The 17,183-nt window shown below is 39.0% G+C and overlaps 1 protein-coding gene and 1 long non-coding RNA gene across 4 annotated transcripts in view; one reads left to right on the top strand and one right to left on the bottom strand.

Moving 5' to 3' along the window:
* Positions 1–2,521, bottom strand: part of LOC146759639 (uncharacterized) — a 67,415-nt gene extending 64,894 nt beyond the window's left edge. The window contains exon 1 of the long non-coding RNA XR_014931951.1: positions 2,397–2,521. This is a non-coding gene — a long non-coding RNA (uncharacterized LOC146759639). The remainder of the gene's footprint in view (positions 1–2,396) is intronic.
* The window catches only part of ADGRD1 (adhesion G protein-coupled receptor D1), a 112,980-nt gene that overhangs the window by 69,817 nt on the left and 25,980 nt on the right, over positions 1–17,183 (top strand). For all 3 annotated transcript variants that reach the window (XM_015878385.3, XM_015878382.3, XM_085509428.1), the window contains 4 exons: positions 2,415–2,526; positions 5,769–5,922; positions 9,600–9,666; positions 10,542–10,608. In XM_015878385.3, coding sequence (XP_015733871.2) covers positions 2,415–2,526; positions 5,769–5,922; positions 9,600–9,666; positions 10,542–10,608 — 400 coding nt within the window. The remainder of the gene's footprint in view (positions 1–2,414; positions 2,527–5,768; positions 5,923–9,599; positions 9,667–10,541; positions 10,609–17,183) is intronic.

Genomic DNA, 17,183 nt, shown 5'->3' with positions numbered 1-17,183 from the left:
GATTTTTTAAAGCTCTCCATGTTTTGCCATAGTTCAGGAATCTTGAGAGGAGGCTATAGGAGTCATTGTCAGGAGCTCAAGGCAAGCACAGGATCAGCAAGGACCACAGGATCTCCCCAGAAGAAGTATCTTTGGATTGCTTGGAGTGAAGGAAGCAGTACTTACTGCTTTCCATCTTGCCTGTAAAGCAGTGTATTTATAAACTGCCTAGGTATGTCTGGAGAGGAAGGCTCAGCTGCTGCCTCAGTTCTATTTCCTAAATACTGTGTGCAATTACACCAAATGACCTACATTTAATTTTGAGTACCTTTCTGTTGCCTCTTAGGCTGGTTTTCTAACATGCTGCTAAGGAGAATGAAGTGTGAAATTCACTCTGTGGCTCATGTTTAAATCCCTGAATTTCTGCACCCTAACACCTATAACCCAGCAACCCCTTTGAGGGTATTCTGCACAGTGAAGTTTTTTGCCATGTGGGCTTTAGGGCCTTTTTGCCAATTTATGTTCCAGTTGTGACAACTGAGTTTGAGGCCCAGCTCAGCTTGATACAAACATTTCTGGAAAAAAGCTTTCATAGAATTTTCTGTCTAAACAAATAATAGGAAACCTAACGAGGGGTGAAGTAACTCATCCAAGGTTGTGCAGCAGATTGGGATCGTGGCAAGGAATGTGATTCTTGTCTCCTTGCTTGTTAAGCACCAAACCATGCTGAGAGGCCAGTTTCTAGGAAAAAGGGCTTGCTAAACACAGTAAACTGATTGCAATGTTTGTTTGTTCCAAACACCGTATTACTTCCAAGTCTCAAGATATGTGTTGGTCATACTTGGATTAAGTGTGTCGTGTGTGGCAAAATCCACCCCTAGCAAGTCCAATGTCTGCCCATTTGGCACTGTGCTATTAGCATATTTAGGCAAAGGGGAATGATCTGCTCCATTTTTTCTCTGAGTGTAGAGCTGGATATTAGTGTTTAGAAAGGAAAATGAGCAAAAGAGCTGGTACTGCTGCAGCTGGGCTGAAAACTCCTTGAGCATACTTGGAAAGAGAGCTTGGACCCAGCTGACTATCACAGTGTTAAGCACCCCACCTACATACAGAATCATTCAAACTGCCAATTAAAAATAATTTGATTAGGTTTTCACTGGAGAGCAGGGCCTCATTAGACAGCTGAAGTGAAATTTTGCAATGTAGTGTTAGATGATCATGAGGTAAGTGGAGAGGAATCTGGCAAGTTCTTTGCTACTCTGTGTACTGGCAAGGACGGCTGCTTCCCAGGAGGGCAGTCCTGACTGCCTTCTGGGGAATGATGTTCCACTGTGTGACTGCATGAAGTTCCTTATTAGAAAGCTACTGGTACCAAGCAACGCAACCTGTCTTTCAGAATTACACTTAGGGCATCAATATTTCTTTTTATCTCCCTTTTCGCTCCTTTCTCACTGAACAGTGCTTGAAACGGTGCTGGAAGTACCAGGGCTAATTGCAAGCCATCAGCTGCATTGCTGAGCCTATGCCACCCTGCTGAAGGGGACATGCACAATGTGCACCAGCTGTTACAAAAGTCATCACAATGCAGCATAATAAAAGATGGGAGTGCATACTGTCATGCAAAGGAAGCTGTGTCATTCATGCAGCCAAATGGTCTAGGTCTCCTGATACTGAAGGGGCTGGCAGGCAGTATGTTAAACAAGAAAGCTTCTCACTACTACTGTTTTTGTCTTTATGCAAAAGGCCTGAAATGTTTGGATAAATGTTTTTGTTTGTTTTCTACTTCCTGTTTCTGGGTGACTACAGAAGTGAAAGGTCAGAATACTCCCAGGGAAGTGTATTCTTGTCAGATTGCCAGCCACTTTACAAAGACAAGAGAGAGAGGTTCAAATAATGTTGTTATCATGTTCAGTGCACTGTCAAGACAGGCATCGTCCATGTGTGTATGAAGCCAAAGTTCCAGTGCTAAAAAGCTGATAGTGGTAAACTCAGAATTGTACCCGGAGGTTTTTTAATTACTTACCTTCTAATACAGGCAAATACAAACAAAATACAAACAGAAACTTAGTGCCAGAGTGTGGGCAATGTGGTATAAATTACTGAACATTTTCTGTGAGGCACAGATCTGATTTCCTTGACAGCTCAGCACCATTTAGAGTCAAACTCTTCATTAATCGTAAGTCAAAACTCATTATCAGAGCTAGTTACCATTCAAATCAGACTTCTAATGCCTTTGGGACGGTGACAGAATATACAGGAAACCAATTTGGTGCCACTGAGACCTGGTGGAGTAAGTGCTCAACAGACACTCCACCAGAACAAGCAACCAAAAGCCAATCAGAAGTATTTATGATGAGTCAGATAAGTATTCTGATAAGTATATTCATGCATCATAGAATACTGTTTTGTTCGTGTACCTTTCTGTCTTCTGCCAGGTCTGTGAGCACCATCCGCAACCAACGCTATCATATCCATGCCAACCTGTCCTTTGCTGTCCTGGTAGCTCAGATTCTGCTTGTCACCAGTTTTCAGTTCAGCCCTGGAACGGTAAGTGAGACAGAGCAATGACAATTTTGCAAGGCTTCTACATGGTATGAATGCCACATACAATGTCTATAGGGTGTGAGATCCCCCATTTTTCATATGCCAAGCAAAAAATGCCACTCCACCCCACTGGATAAAACCTTCTGTGAATTCAAATAGCATTATCATAGTATCTGTCCATGTTTGACTGTCTGCAGAACAGAAGGGTACAGGAGCCCAACAAATGGTAAAGTTGCTATAGTAATGAGGAGGTTCCAGCTGCATGTTCACATGGATCAATTGAGCTTCTTGGTAGAACTGTCACAATTTCTTCTGCTCCCATGGGCAGCAAAACAAAAGGTCTGTTTTTTGTTCATGGATTTGAGTTGTGTGGTAGAACATTCAGTTGTTCTGAACAGCGGATCTATTGCTCGTGATCTCTACTCCAGAAATTTTATGTTTCTAAACTATTACTCATGTTTGTTTGACCTGAGTCATAATCAATGAGAAAGACACAGAAAGCACTGCTTACTTAGCCAGAAGTGGCAGAAAACATTGACTCTAGGTATCAGTATGAGTCAAATTGAGGATTTTCAGCATTATAAAGCATGGATACACTTCTCTAAACATCTATGGTAACTACACAAGCAAATGACAAATGTGTTCATATGGCTGATCTGGTGCTTTAAGTAATTATAGGCTTTTTCTGCTTGATCCTGTAGAACTGAGCTTGAAATTATGGATTGATTTTATAGATCTGCTATGATAGATGGGAACTCCTTATATAGAAAACCAGGATCTAAACCATCTAAATGGGCATCTCAAACATTAGTCTCAATTAAGATGAATATGTCAAGTTACTTATATTACACAACAGTGAAAATAATTTCTTTCCATGGCAGTGTTAAAAAAAACAACATAAAAACATAAGATCTGTTAATGAAATGTCCCACCTGAAAAAGGCAGAAACAAAAACTGATTTTAAAACAACCTTCCAGTGTGCTCTATTTTTGTAAATGGCAAAACTTGTAATGGGCTGCTATTGTGGTCAGCCATTGCTCCAACAGTTTCTAATAATATATATATATATACATATATATTTCCAGTACAGGTAAATATGAGGTCTGGATACTTCTGATTTTGCTAACACAGAAATGACTTAAATTTATATTTATCTAAAATTGAATTACTTGAGCATCTCTTAAGTTTATAAATAACAGTAATATCTGATGTTACATTTTCTATTACTACATGAGGATCTAAAACCAATTTGTGAATCTAAGTTCATACTCTTTTGCTGGTAGGTCGTGAGTAAGATAATATGCAAAGGAGAAAATAATAAGGAATGATTTAGATGGAAAATGAAACAGAGACAGTGGAGAGCAGCAAAGGATCTATCTGTCTACAATCTATTTATTCCTCCTCTGTCCATCTATCCATGTATCTCAGGCACTGATCTCTTCCATAGTTGATTATATCTGAGGATGAAATGTCCACCATGTTTACAAGTGTGAAGATTTCTTTTTGTAAACCACAGCTCACAGAAAGTGAACCCTTTTTTCATGCAGCAGGCTTTCAGATGTGAAACGTTTCACAGAATCCCTGGATATTTCAGCAATAACTGTAACAACGATAATTGTAGGGAAAAATTCTGTAAAGATCTTGAAGCTGAAAAGCATCAAGCAGGTATCTGCTGCACTTTTACTTCTACTGTTATAACCTCTAGGGATCAGAGGTGTTGTGATTCATCCTGTTATTATTCTTGCATCTTTCCCTTCTGCATGCTCAATTCTCACCAGCTTGGGCATCAGTTTTAATACCTTTAATTGCTGCTGTAATCGAACTGCTAAATGGTAGTTTACAAAAAGAGAGAGACAATATGTACACTGGGAGGTGAACTTAATCTTCTGCATCTGTCAAAGATGGGTATATTTAGTGCTAAACAGTTTATAAGAGCCCTGCTTGAGAGGACAAATGGAACCAGTTTTCTTGAGGAAATACAGTGCAATAAGGAATGGCACTGTACAGACAGGCCATGAGCTGGCATCACTTTCTTGTATGACTTCATCTTTCTCCCACCTCTACTGATATTTAGGTTTTGATCCCAAATATAGCATACAGAATTTCCCTAGTAGTTTCAGATGTATTATTTAATTGTTTGCAATTTATACTACAGAGTTTTTCCTTTTGTAGTGTAAGAGTAATTTTTAACTTACTAATCACAAAATTCTACTTCCATGAATAGAACTTTGATCTATCTAATACATTCAGGAAGATCTTTTTATTATTCTATCATTTAATGATGTCATCAAAGTAGTTATTAAGGCATACAAGCAGAATGAGTATTATTCAGTACTGTGCACAGACCAGACTCCTGCTACTGCACTGTTGCTATTTTTTTGCTGTTTTGTGATGCATATTGCTTGGCTACTTGAAAAACTGAAAGCATCCATTTGACAAGTGCAGCTTCTAAGTCAGCTTTATGTTGCATTTTTATTGTTGTGGACTAATCTTCTGTTGGAAATCAAAAGGAATTTAAATGGATTTCATAGCCTTATGATAAAATTAACTGGGAAGATTTTTACAGTTCTGGACAATAAGCAAATCTGGTTTAGCTGTATGTCACGGAACATTTGAAATACTAAATGTTTACAGATCTCACTTACATGAATTAAAACCAAAGTTATTGTTTTTTATTACATCTAATCACAGTGGATTTGCATTGAAATGTCCCTGTACAAGCAGAGAAGCTGAGTGCAAGTCTGGAAGTCTTTATATTGCACTATGCTATCAAGATCTAAGATTTTAATTTTCATTAGCACAAAAAGTCCTAAACTATCAACAAAAAGAATAAAATGCCACCATAGACAGCACAGTACTCCCACTTCTCTGATTCTCTTATGTCCACTACAGACTTGGCAACAAGAGGTTGAAACTGAAGTTTTGACTTCTTAAATATCTTGTAGACTATGGTAACAGTATTGCTTATGCACATACAAATAATCAGTTTTGCTTTCCACATCATGTCTGGCAATGTAAGGTTTTAATTTTTATTCTGTGAGATAAGAAAATCTGTTACTCTGAAACTATCTCAAAATGTCTTAAAAAAATGAAGTCCTCTCATGCTTTGCTCTTTAGAAGAGCTTTTAACCAGTGATGTAGCATATAGTATAAATGTAAAAAGAAATAATAGCAATTTTAAAATTACAAAAGCAATATGTCTGCATTGCAAAGAAGTAATCTATTAATTTTTGTTGTTAATTTAGGTGCCTTGCAAGATCTTGGCCATTCTCCTTCATTTTTTCTTCCTGAGTGCTTTTGCATGGATGCTGGTGGAAGGATTTCACCTCTACAGTATGGTGATCAAAGTATTTGGGTCAGAAGAGAGCAAGCACTTGTATTATTATGGAATTGGATGGGGTAAGCATTTATTTGCTGCTTGCTTTCAGTCTCTTCACTGTGGAACAAGATTATATTCAGAAGCATACGTAAAAGAGTGATCTTATGATCCCAATTTGCTTTCCTGAGAGTAGAAAGGAATTCAGCTTTAATGTGTATAGTTTACAAATCTTAAAAGAAGTTCTACATGTTTGGGGAAAGAGGCTATGAAGCCTTTATCTTAAGATTATTTTGTTTGGCTGTTGAAATGAGGGTAAATTGTTCTTGAATACAGCTGTCAAAAGAAAGTCAAGCATTCTTGTGCCATTCTGCAACCACAACAGCTACACATAATCCAGTACCTAATAAGAATGGCCATTTTTTACAGCTTGGATTGGCTAATTCTTGCAGAGATTTAAAAAGGTCAAAAGAAATCAGAAACAAAGGATATTTCTTCTCATGTTAGTCAAAGCAGTTCATTTGTTGATTCTTTCGTATGAAACGTTGACTGCATTTGACAAACTCATTTGCAAACTCATAGGACCTGGAATAATGTGAAGCCTCAGTTCTAAAATTACAAACTCAGACACATTACTTTTATTTAAGCAGAAGCTCTGGTCTATGCATACATATAAAAGTTTGCAGAGACTATTGATGACAAGCTGGAACCTGAGGCACGAGTTGACAGGAGTTGGGAACAAGGAACTCCACACTGACTACCACTGATCTGCTAATATCTATCGAGGCTCCAGAGAGATAACACTCCTGTAAAATGAATTTAACAGTAATCAGAGAGACGGGATACCAAATATGCAGAGTTGATTGAAGTTCCTGTGTATTATCTTTAGTCCCAAGGGTGCTAAAATTACCTTAAAGCCTGCAGTTGTAATTCAAAAGAGCAATTTGAGGGAGGTGATAATATTCTACTTTTAAAACTATTCTGAGACTGACTGGGATAAAAAAATGCTTTATTGCCCCAGTGACTGGGCATAACATACACAGTATGTTTACTGTAACAAAGCTCTTCTCAGCCAGCCATCTGTAGGACGCTGAAGATAAGGGCTGTGATACTGGAGATTTTGCTGCAGCACTTTGACCTTAACCTGTCTTCCAATTCCTGACAATTTCCTTTCTTTTGAAGACCACTTTAGAACAGAGATTTTGTTCTAAGCTGTCAAAAGATCTAAGCTTCCTTATTTGCTGTCCCAGATTCATCCATAGATATAGATGAAGTATAAGGCAGCAAAAGGAAATCATACAAAATTAACTTCCTCAAAACAGATGGAAGAATATACTTTTCCACACTGAGTAAATTACATCTTTTAAGTATTAGAAAGAAATATACTTCATTTGTGTCCATTTAATTTATTACTAGTGCCTCAGAAACGTAAAGCAAATGGATTACATGTGAAGTTTAATGCTGAAGAAAAGGAAGGAAACTAGTAATCTCTCTCATGTTCGTTTTAGGTTTTGCACTTGAGACTGTATTTGGGCTGATAAATTCAGCACAGGAAGAATTCTATCTGAGCAAAGATGGGGCTTTTGGGCTTCCTGTGCTCAGCCGCTCTGAGTTTATGCCCTCTCTGCAGGCTGTATTTTGATTCTTAGTTTAAGAGGTAGCTTTAAATTAGATGGCCTGCGGACCTGGACAAGCTACAGCAGCACAGGGAGGTGTGTGGAATTATTTGTCCCATTTGAAGGTGACACTGTATTGCACTGGGACTACAGAGACACAGATGACACCGCTGCCATAGATCAGCTGCCAGAAATGTGTGTGAGAACATTTTCATCTGATCCTGTGCTCTGGAATGCACGGTCTATTGCATCATAAATTTAGCAATTCTGGGTAGAATTGGTGAGCATATTTGTAGCATCTGCTAACTGAGAAAACTTTCAGATACAGTCAAGAACCATAACCGTAATTCTCTCATGGATGGTAACCAGTGCCAGCACAACATCAACATTTCCTATTATGGGGGTAGACTACACAGCTCTTACACAATTATTTCTGACAAAAGATTAAGCAAACACATTTACTTTTGTGTATAATATACAATCCATATGGATTCTTCAGTCCAGAATAAATCTTACTACCCTCCTAGGCTAAATATAGTTTTATTTCAACTTTTATGGAGTTATTGAATGATTGTTTCTTAATGCAAAAAGGGTCACATTTCACTGTAACAAAACCTTGATGCTGCATACGTTGCTATCTACCATTTAATATCCTGTCAATGCAAAGAAAAAAGCAAGCACTGCACTTTAAGCTGCAGAACGTTTTACTACCCCTGTCTTAACAGGTCTTTTTATGCAGATGACTGCTCTGTGTTTCATCTGCGTAAGTTTTATTATCTTCTAAAAGAACTTTGTATTTAATTTTCCTCTTCGCTGCCATTTAAAATTGATGTCACAGTAAATCCTTTGAATATCCGGCTTTTGGGAAAAAAATGCAAAGTAGAAGTGCAGAGGAGAGTTAGAGCTTCTGTGACGTACAGACAGAGCTTGCTTGTTGAAGGAAGACAGCATCAGAAGATAAACTGTACCAACCAACAGTGTCTGTGGTCAGGGATATGAGGGCACACCAAAGGACTTTTAGCCCAAGTAGCTCATGTAGCCACCAGAAAGTTCTGCAGAATTCTGTGAAGATGATTAACAAGATTATGAGAACAATCAGTAAAGCTGAAGCAGAAATTGCTTGTCAGAGAATTTTGTAAAAACCTCATGAAGAAACCCTGAAGAATTTAAAAGAAAACTGAAACCTCAAGCTATCATGTATAATACTCTGTCTGGGACATGGTTATTAAATTCCACAAGATGACAGAAACCTAAACCTTCACATTTTATTAAATCATACAGGGATTAACAGATGATCATTTAATATTTAAAGGGATGAGGTTTCCCTATATTCAGAACTGCTGGCAAAAAGGCCCTCGTTCCCTTTCCAGTTCCCTGCCTGGAAAGCTGTAAGTGGCACAACAGGACAGTGCTGAGGCCAGCGGCACACAGCCACCCCTGGCAGCAGGGCCATATTCTTCTGCCTCTGGATAATCCCCACGTCATCCCCCCCAAGCACTCTTTCACCACACTGGATGCTGTATGCTGGAGCTTTCTAAACCTATCTGGAAACATCATCTACTTTAAGCTCAGAAATCTTGCTGGGTAGTTACATAGTTATATTAAAATAAATATTGGTCTGACACCTGAGTGGGATCCTAATTTGCTTTGCTCCATTCATAACTGCTTTTAAGCACTGAGCACAATGTTCTAGGCAACTGAAGGTCACTGTTTCTGTCTTCTCACCTTCTAGTCTGGTATCCCTATAAGAAACTCATCTGTTTTACAGTTTGTTTCTGAATTGTTGAGCAAGATGAGCTTACTTGGGGGGAAAGTGGTACAAATAAACTTGGTATCGCTCCACAGAATATCACTGTTCAAATAGCGAGAGACAGAAATCATACTATAAAAAACCTACTGAGCTGAAAAAGAGTTACGATTCTCAATGAAATTAGCACTAATTCAGTTTACTTGTTAAATTAGTGCTTTACTGAAAAGTCAATTTCTTTGTCCAACATTAATTGATTAAAATATATTGCATTAAACAGCTGCAAAAGAAGTTAGATTTAATTCTAAAATTGCTCTGACTTGCTCTGTTGTCCAAGCAAAGGTCGGCTGAATTTGCAGGGTTTACTGGAACTATCACAACCTTTGCCTTTTCACAGGCTGCCCGCTGGTGATTTGTGTAATTTCTGCAACATCGTCCTTGGACAGCTATGGAGAAAGTGACAAGTGAGTATGAACATGTCTCCATGTCAGGTATTGCATGGATGAAAAATGTGCAGGAGAGAAAAACTCGTTGGTCTATGAGCAGGGCTGCAGCTCTGCACTGTTCTGGAGGTGCAGGAGGATGGGCAGACGTCACTGCTTCCAATAGCGGGCACCCAATGGGAGCACTGTGCTCACTCACACATAGAATAAAGCTGGGGCTGAAGGATTCTGAAAAGATGGGAATAAAGATGTTCAACTAAGATATTCAACTTAGATATTAGTTAAAGATATTTGGCTTCTTGAAGAAAACTGCAGTTGAGCATCCGCAGATTTAGAATTGATATTTAAAGAAAGAAAATCGATGTCCTTCCAATCTAAATTGGAAAAAGGAAAGCAAAATTATCTGAGAAAAAAACACAGGATTCAATTCTGCCAATATGTACGAGAAAGTTCTGCAGCAGGGGCTGTTTGCTGTGTGTGGTTAACCAGCCTACATTGCCTCTGCTGTAAGAAAGAAGTATGACCGTGTGTTTTCCCACCTCCTGCCCATCCCCAGCTGGGCAAGTAAGAAAAGGCTTAGTTTTGCCTCTTGCTACAAAGGCAGTGCTTTCAGTGGATGCAGGAACAACCAATAACAAATAAAACCTTTCCTTTCTTCCTGTCTTTCTGCCCCTAATGCTATTTAAAGGCCTGCTGAGGCAGGTAGCTGTCCCTGACTCTTTGAAAGGTCTAAATGAGATCAAATCTAAATGAGATCTTGCATCAGAATTTGAGGGCTCTAGCTTTTAAAATGCATCAATGTTTTTAAACTTACTTTTAGTCTCTTGTTCAATCAAGAACATTACTTATGAAATGTTTGTGTGTTTTGCCTAAAATCACTCTATTTTTCTCTACAGCTGTTGGCTTTCCCTAGAGAACGGAGCAATCTGGGCTTTTGTGGCACCGGCGTTGTTTGTAATTCTGGTAGGTAAACCCCTGGCTGCTGTTTTCATACTGGATGTCTGTCAGCCACAGAACAGAACTCAGCTGGAGGGTGTTTGAAGCTGTTGCTTGTAGAGATCTCACTTTTCTGGGTGAAAGCTTGATGCCCGCAGTGAAGATGATGTTCAGCAGGGCTTGCAAGCAGTCAGCAGCTGGCAGAAATGCAATAAACCAACAGCTCGAGCTGTCACCTCTCTGGGGAAGGTAACAAGTGGCCTCTACATCTGCCTTCTTTCAGTGATAATGTCTTTGTGCTCTTCTGCACTGGGATTTGGATGTTGGTTGTGGCAGTTTGTTGGGCCAATTGAGACAGGGCTGGGACGGCTACCAGGACACCTTTCAGCTGCAATGAACACCATTTTCCAGAGGAGCATGCACATTCATGACTGCAATACTGGGACATAGATGCCCTACAGCGATTTAATTATACCTACACATAAAATTACAGTGCATTGTGGCTCAATCATGCTGACTGCTTAAGGAGTCAGGGGCCTGTAGGGATTCAGCAGATTTCTCCTCCTACAACACCGTTTCCTTTACTGTTATTGATCACATTATCTACGATTTTTGCTGCAATTTATAATGTAAGAGTGAGAACATGAACATGGAAGAGACCCACTGATCTGAAAAATCAGGATGCCTCTTTGGTTGACCAGTACCATCCCAGCTCATTTTATACTGCACCTGGGTTCACATTCTAGCATTGGCTTGGAGACAACAAAACCAGCAGCTCTTAGCCCAGTGTATTCCACTTGAGAGATAGGCTCTGAAAAAGGAGGCTGTATAAACATATATAAAAAACAATGGAAACAGTTGCTATGTGAGTGTGGCAGAAATTGCCTCATGTTAGTGTTTTAATGAAATGATTAATGGCAACAGTGGAAATCCCTGCACAGAATTTCTTTTTTTTTTTTTTTCTGAGGGAAACCATATGAATGTAAATCAGAAATGTTGATCACAGGATGAGGGTTGGCTAAACAGCTCTGAACTGTGTTCTGACAAGCTTATTATCTTGTTTGCCAGAACCTTTGACCTTCTGTATGTGAGTTTACATTCAAAGTTGTGTGGATATTGATGACTGGAGAGCAATTAAAATAACGTAATGTTTGAACATCTCCTCTCACATTAGCATTTGCTTTCTGGATGTTATTCAGCAGCAGAGGAGGAAATGACATGCAACTTGTAAAATCCAATCTTTCCCAGCTGCTGTCCAAAGATGATATTAATCAAAACATGCTGGATAGTGGAGCACTTACTCACCTGAGTGAGCACAGCCCTCTGTAATTTGCATTCGTAGCTGCTTGCCAATGAGCGTAAGGGTTTAACTATCTGGCTATCGCTTATGATATATAATATTTGTGCAGCTCAAGTTATATTCTAGTAGGAATGCAAATGTTTTGCAAAAGAATGAGCTCACAAGGTTGATTCACGTAGAGCAATTTGTTAAATAGTCTAAACCCAGTCTCTCTGTGCGAAACAGCAGCAAGCTGGCTGACAAATTATTCTCTCTGGGCATTGAATATGCTAGATGAAAAATACGTTAGCACCTATAGGGAAATAACAAGGCTAAACACTATTTTGTGTGTGCATGTGTACCTCTGCTCTTTAAAGAGAAAATTATCCACTAGTTGTGTGAATTAGTGTTTAGCTCTGAAAATATGCCTCAAAAAGCGGTTTTTTGACTACTTTTATGCACAATTTATCTCTGCCAAGAAAAGGGATTATACTGTGAAGAAAACAGGGGGCCTGCTCCTTTCAGCTCCCACTCACTAGAGAATAGGCAGACCCAGTCTGCTTTTGTCCTGCTGCAGCCTCACAGTCGATACAGACATCACGGAGCCTTAAAACAGAATGATGTGGTAGGAGTGTGACTGGGAAAAGAATACTCACACATACTTTTCTAGGGAGTAATTTGCAGAACCTCCCAGTCCTAAATGGATTCATACCCAAAGTTGAGGAATATGAGGAAATAAATAGTTCCTTCCATGCGTACCGCTCTGGAATTCTACCTGAATCTCCACATCCACTTCGGATCCCCCCGCCCCCAACCACAACACCAAACCTCAATACCATCCTTGTAAGGCGACTTCCCATGAAAACTGCCACAACTCATTTGAAAGCCAGCCTAACCTCAGCCAGTGTTGAATGCCTAAGAAAATACGTCTTCAAAGCCAAACAACAGCAACAAAACAAAAAACAAAACTTGACGAAGCACCTGAATTTTTGGAACAAGACAGTAAGAGCTTCTGGCAGAACGCTTTGTTTGTTATCAGCCATCTGCTACCTTGGTGTCTATCCATAGATATGGCAGAATGAAGGAGATTCTACTGAAAGCATCTGTGTATGCAGAGCATTGGGTATGCTACAGTGAGCAATCCATTGCTGGAGGAAGATTGGGTTCGGGTTCTAAGTTCCTTCTATTGTTTTCCCTGCAAGCAGTTACTTGCCTGATGATTTTTCACATCTCTCTAACTCTTTATGGACATAATCAGTAGCATACTGCTACCATGGTTCTGTGCCGTATGGATGTTAGCTCTGTAGCCTGTGTCTTCAGATAGGACACCATGAAACCTGAATCCCAGGCTGAGAGTGCCATCTCTGGCTTCAACTAGCACTTGTTTATGATGAGTGTTAAACATATGGAAGCAGATTTCCTCCTCTTACACATGATGCTCATACATGCTTTAATAAGCTCTGTTAGCCTCATGGTCTTCTTTTATGTGCCAGTGCAGAATTGAGCCTGTTTTTGTGTGTTGAATTGTATCTTACTCCGCAGATGGGCCCAGTGATTTAGAAGTGGCAACTCATGCCCATTATTAGACACCATTTGTCATGGGAAAAAATGGCAGAACTGGACCGATGATGTTTAAAGGTGCTGAAACAGTAGGATTTTTTCAGTGACTGAAATCAAGTACATACTTAAGTGCTGTGGTGAAACAGAGCACAAACGAACAGACCACAGCAGAAAAGCTACTCTAATTTTCTTATTAGCACTCAGTTATAAGCCAGTTTCGTATTTTTAAATTGAATTTATTCATTATTTTAAAATTAAATTTCCTCTCAGTTCACCAAATGAAAAATATGAGATGATTTTTAGAACAATGGGACAAATTGTAAAAAATTAAAACTGGAAGTTATGTGCAAGAAATCTAAAACAATTCCAAGAAGACCCTTTGGCTTTCCAGAATCATTCCCCCAGCTTTAAACAACTCTGTGTATGGAAATGCATCACACTCCCTGATTTCTGATGTGACCTGGCAATGGGCTGCAATTCCAACAGCTTGCAGTGCTGGCGTGCTATTAATGATGTCATGGTAGAGATTAGAGTAACTTGCACTGTCAGAGAATACGTTAAATCTCAGACTTGAAGAAACAGATCTAATTCCCCGTACCACTGTCCAAAACTGAAGTGGAGCTTAAAATAGTTTATGGTTTCAGAGGAAAGCTGCTCAGTAGATTTAATTAAGGCAATATGCTTCATCCGTGTTTTAAAAATTGTATTTCCTCTGTGCTGCCAAGCCATTTCTTGGCCAGGATGAAACACAGCGCATCAGAGGGCTTTACTCATGGGATTCCTGCACTGTGCTAAAGAAACAACAAAAATCTCATGAGAACTGGAAGGAATCTGAGTGAAAACCTCAAAAAAGAAGTGAGAGGAAGTCCTTCTGTCATCTCACCACATTGTTTGCTGCATTCATTCTGCTTCTCCAGTGAGATATTCAAGAAATCCCACTGCGGCAGCTGAGAAAAGGCATCAGGTGTTAGAACTGCTGATAGTTTGGCTCATGCACTTTGTGTTTTTCCACGTCCAAAAATATGACCCAAAGAAATGCTGACAAGAAATATTCACATTGAAAGAGTTCTTTTTACTCATTTAACTCTCTGCTCGATCCAACAATTTTTAGTCAGGTGAGGCTGTTACAAGGGATAGCCAGAGCTCCCTGATGCTCCTGGGATCTTCCCATGGGCTCTGGTGGGCTCTGGATCAAGCCTGCCATAATGGGAACTGGCAGCTCCTGCCAGTTTCACAGAGAGTTGTGAGTTCCTGAGGTCGGACCAGCTGCCTTGAAAGGAGTCCTGTGAGTTAGGAAACGTGCTATTGTTATTAGCTGTACTTGATAGAGTGGACTCAGTTCCATGTTCTTGTGTACTTTTAAGGAAAAATAACTGCAACTTGCAGGCAGTCCGGCCTTTCAGAAAAGTAAGAGATAGAAGCTGAATACAGTTCTCTTATTTAAATGTTTGCTCTCCTACTTTGCACATTCTGATATATGCTAAAAAATAATGACTACTTCATCAACTAATCATTCCCCTATTAAAGTTATTGTTTAAGCATTTATTTCAAATGCCAAAAAAATCAAAAATCACTGGGAGGAACAATTCAGTAGCTGTATTTTGGTTTTGGTTTCCCATTTAAAGACAGTGGAAATATCTCCATGCTTTGCTTACTGAAACATTAACAAAAGAAGACATTCATAGCTAGCCTGTTTATTTAGACTGAATGAGAATACTTTAATTTCTCAAAATATCTAAACAGAAATTTTCAAGTGCTTTAGGAAATTTAAACATAGATCTCTGGGACTTGAGTCTAAGGGTTGGTTGCTAATTTTACACGTACCTTATTTTTATCAACAGCCAGATAAAAGGGCTTCCGTCACGTCTTGTAAATAATTAACTAAAGAATGCTGGAAGGGATATGATTACACTGACTGCACAAGAGGAGGAGCTCAAGGTCTTTTTACCTTTCAACTTTAGACAAGCCAAAATATAAAGTAAATTCATTTCCATTTTCATTTATTTTTACATAAGAAATTAAAATTAATCTGGAAATGCTAAACTGTTTGTGCTATAGCAAACCATCTCGTTTCTGTCCCCTTGGAGACCATCTCGCTTGTGATATTTTGATAACCACTTCCTAGGGTTCTTTTCCAGTTTGAGTGAAAGTCTGCAAGAATCTGAGTATGCCTTTGTTGCTGTTTATAGCTCTTGTTGACTTTGGTAAGATGCAGGAAATTCAGAATTTGAGGAATGAGGTTTCATCCTTTCATCTTGACTTCACTGGAATTTATTATTTCAGTTTTTTTTCCAATTCTTATTGCACAATCTGCGTATTTTTAAGAACGCTGTGCAAAAAGTAAAATCTAGGACAGTTTGTCTAACAAGAATTAGGAATGGAAGAAAGGGTTGGGGTTAAGTGCTAGTGAGCTTGGCAGGAGCGCTGTTTGCAGTTATCGGAAAAAGGGTTCATGCAGCAGTTGAACTTGAGCTGTCAATGAGACATCTGCAAAAAAGTGTCAGACGAAGAGGCTGATTCTATGGATAAAGGACCAAACAGGGCTTGTGAAAGATAATTTGCTGGGGAAGAAGTAAAGGGTACAGAATTCCTGTGAAATTCGAATGAAGAGCCGCAGAGCATTGCTTGGTGGACAAGCAGCAAAAAACTGGATAGTTTGGAAGAGGAAAGAAAGAAAAGGAAGCACAACTTGTTCATATTCATCATTTGCTGCTTCAGTCAACATGCATATTTAGCATATAAATGGGTTTTTCAGAAATGCTTGTTACTGCCTCAAAGAGATGCTAAAAATATTTTCAATATATGAGTTGGTGGGAATAGGGAAAATGATCACAAGAGCATTCAATTTCACTTCTTATTAATCTCTGTAAAACCGATTGAACAACGAATACTCTCATAATTGAAAAACAGTTTTGTTCTACAAGGAATTCTATGTGTGGGCTAAAAAGCCAAGGCAGAAACAAAGTACCACATCCGTCCCCACATCTTACACCAGGTGATGATTTGCCCTGAGAAACCTACAAGTGAAGAAGTGGTCATGAAATTTAAAAATGCCACAAAAACAACTATCACCAAACTTCATCATTTTTACCTCACCCCCCACGATCCCCAAATTTTAAATTTTATTTTAGAATTTATTATGACGATTCAGTTTAAACTGAGCAGTAGTGCTATAATGAATTCTTTTTATACGTTAGTTTAAGAGAGCTTTGTTCTTTCCTTTTTCTTGGTGCCAAATATCAGCTTTGTAGCTGATGTGTAACTTTGGACAGAAAGAAGGGACAGGGGTCTTTCACCTTCATAGTCTCTCTCTCCTTCTCTTTTTTCTTTAGAACTGAGGTTTTTGCAAAACAAGACAGTCTGTGCCACATCTCCTTAGAATGATGAAGATTTCTTTCTTTCTTCACCTGTGACTCTGGAGCAAACTTCCCTTTGTTGCACCTTTTCAGTGTTAGTCGTTTCAAGAATTCCTGGGTTTCTGGTGGGAATTCTTTTCATCCCTGACATCAAAACATGTACAGTTTTTGGAGAGCAGAGTTCAGGCTTAACATGTTTTTCTCATTGCTCGTTTAAAATAATCTCATGCTTAAGCTGCAAGCAGACTTTGGTCAGAAACAAGAATTCTACATTGTTAAGTCTAGTGAGAAAGGTGTTTTCTGAAGCTTGTGCATATGAAAGGACAAAACCAAAGAGCATGCAGACACAGACAGACCCCTGTTCACTGATGTTCTTGTCTAATTTGTCACCTGGTGGTATATTACCA

The sequence above is a fragment of the Coturnix japonica genome, chromosome 9 (genome assembly GCF_054131305.1).
Source record: "Coturnix japonica strain WE chromosome 9, WE-NBRP24, whole genome shotgun sequence".
In the NCBI taxonomy this organism is placed as follows: domain Eukaryota; kingdom Metazoa; phylum Chordata; class Aves; order Galliformes; family Phasianidae; genus Coturnix; species Coturnix japonica.
The sequence above is the reverse complement of the archived record's forward strand: the minus strand, read 5'-3'. Positions and strand labels throughout refer to the sequence as shown.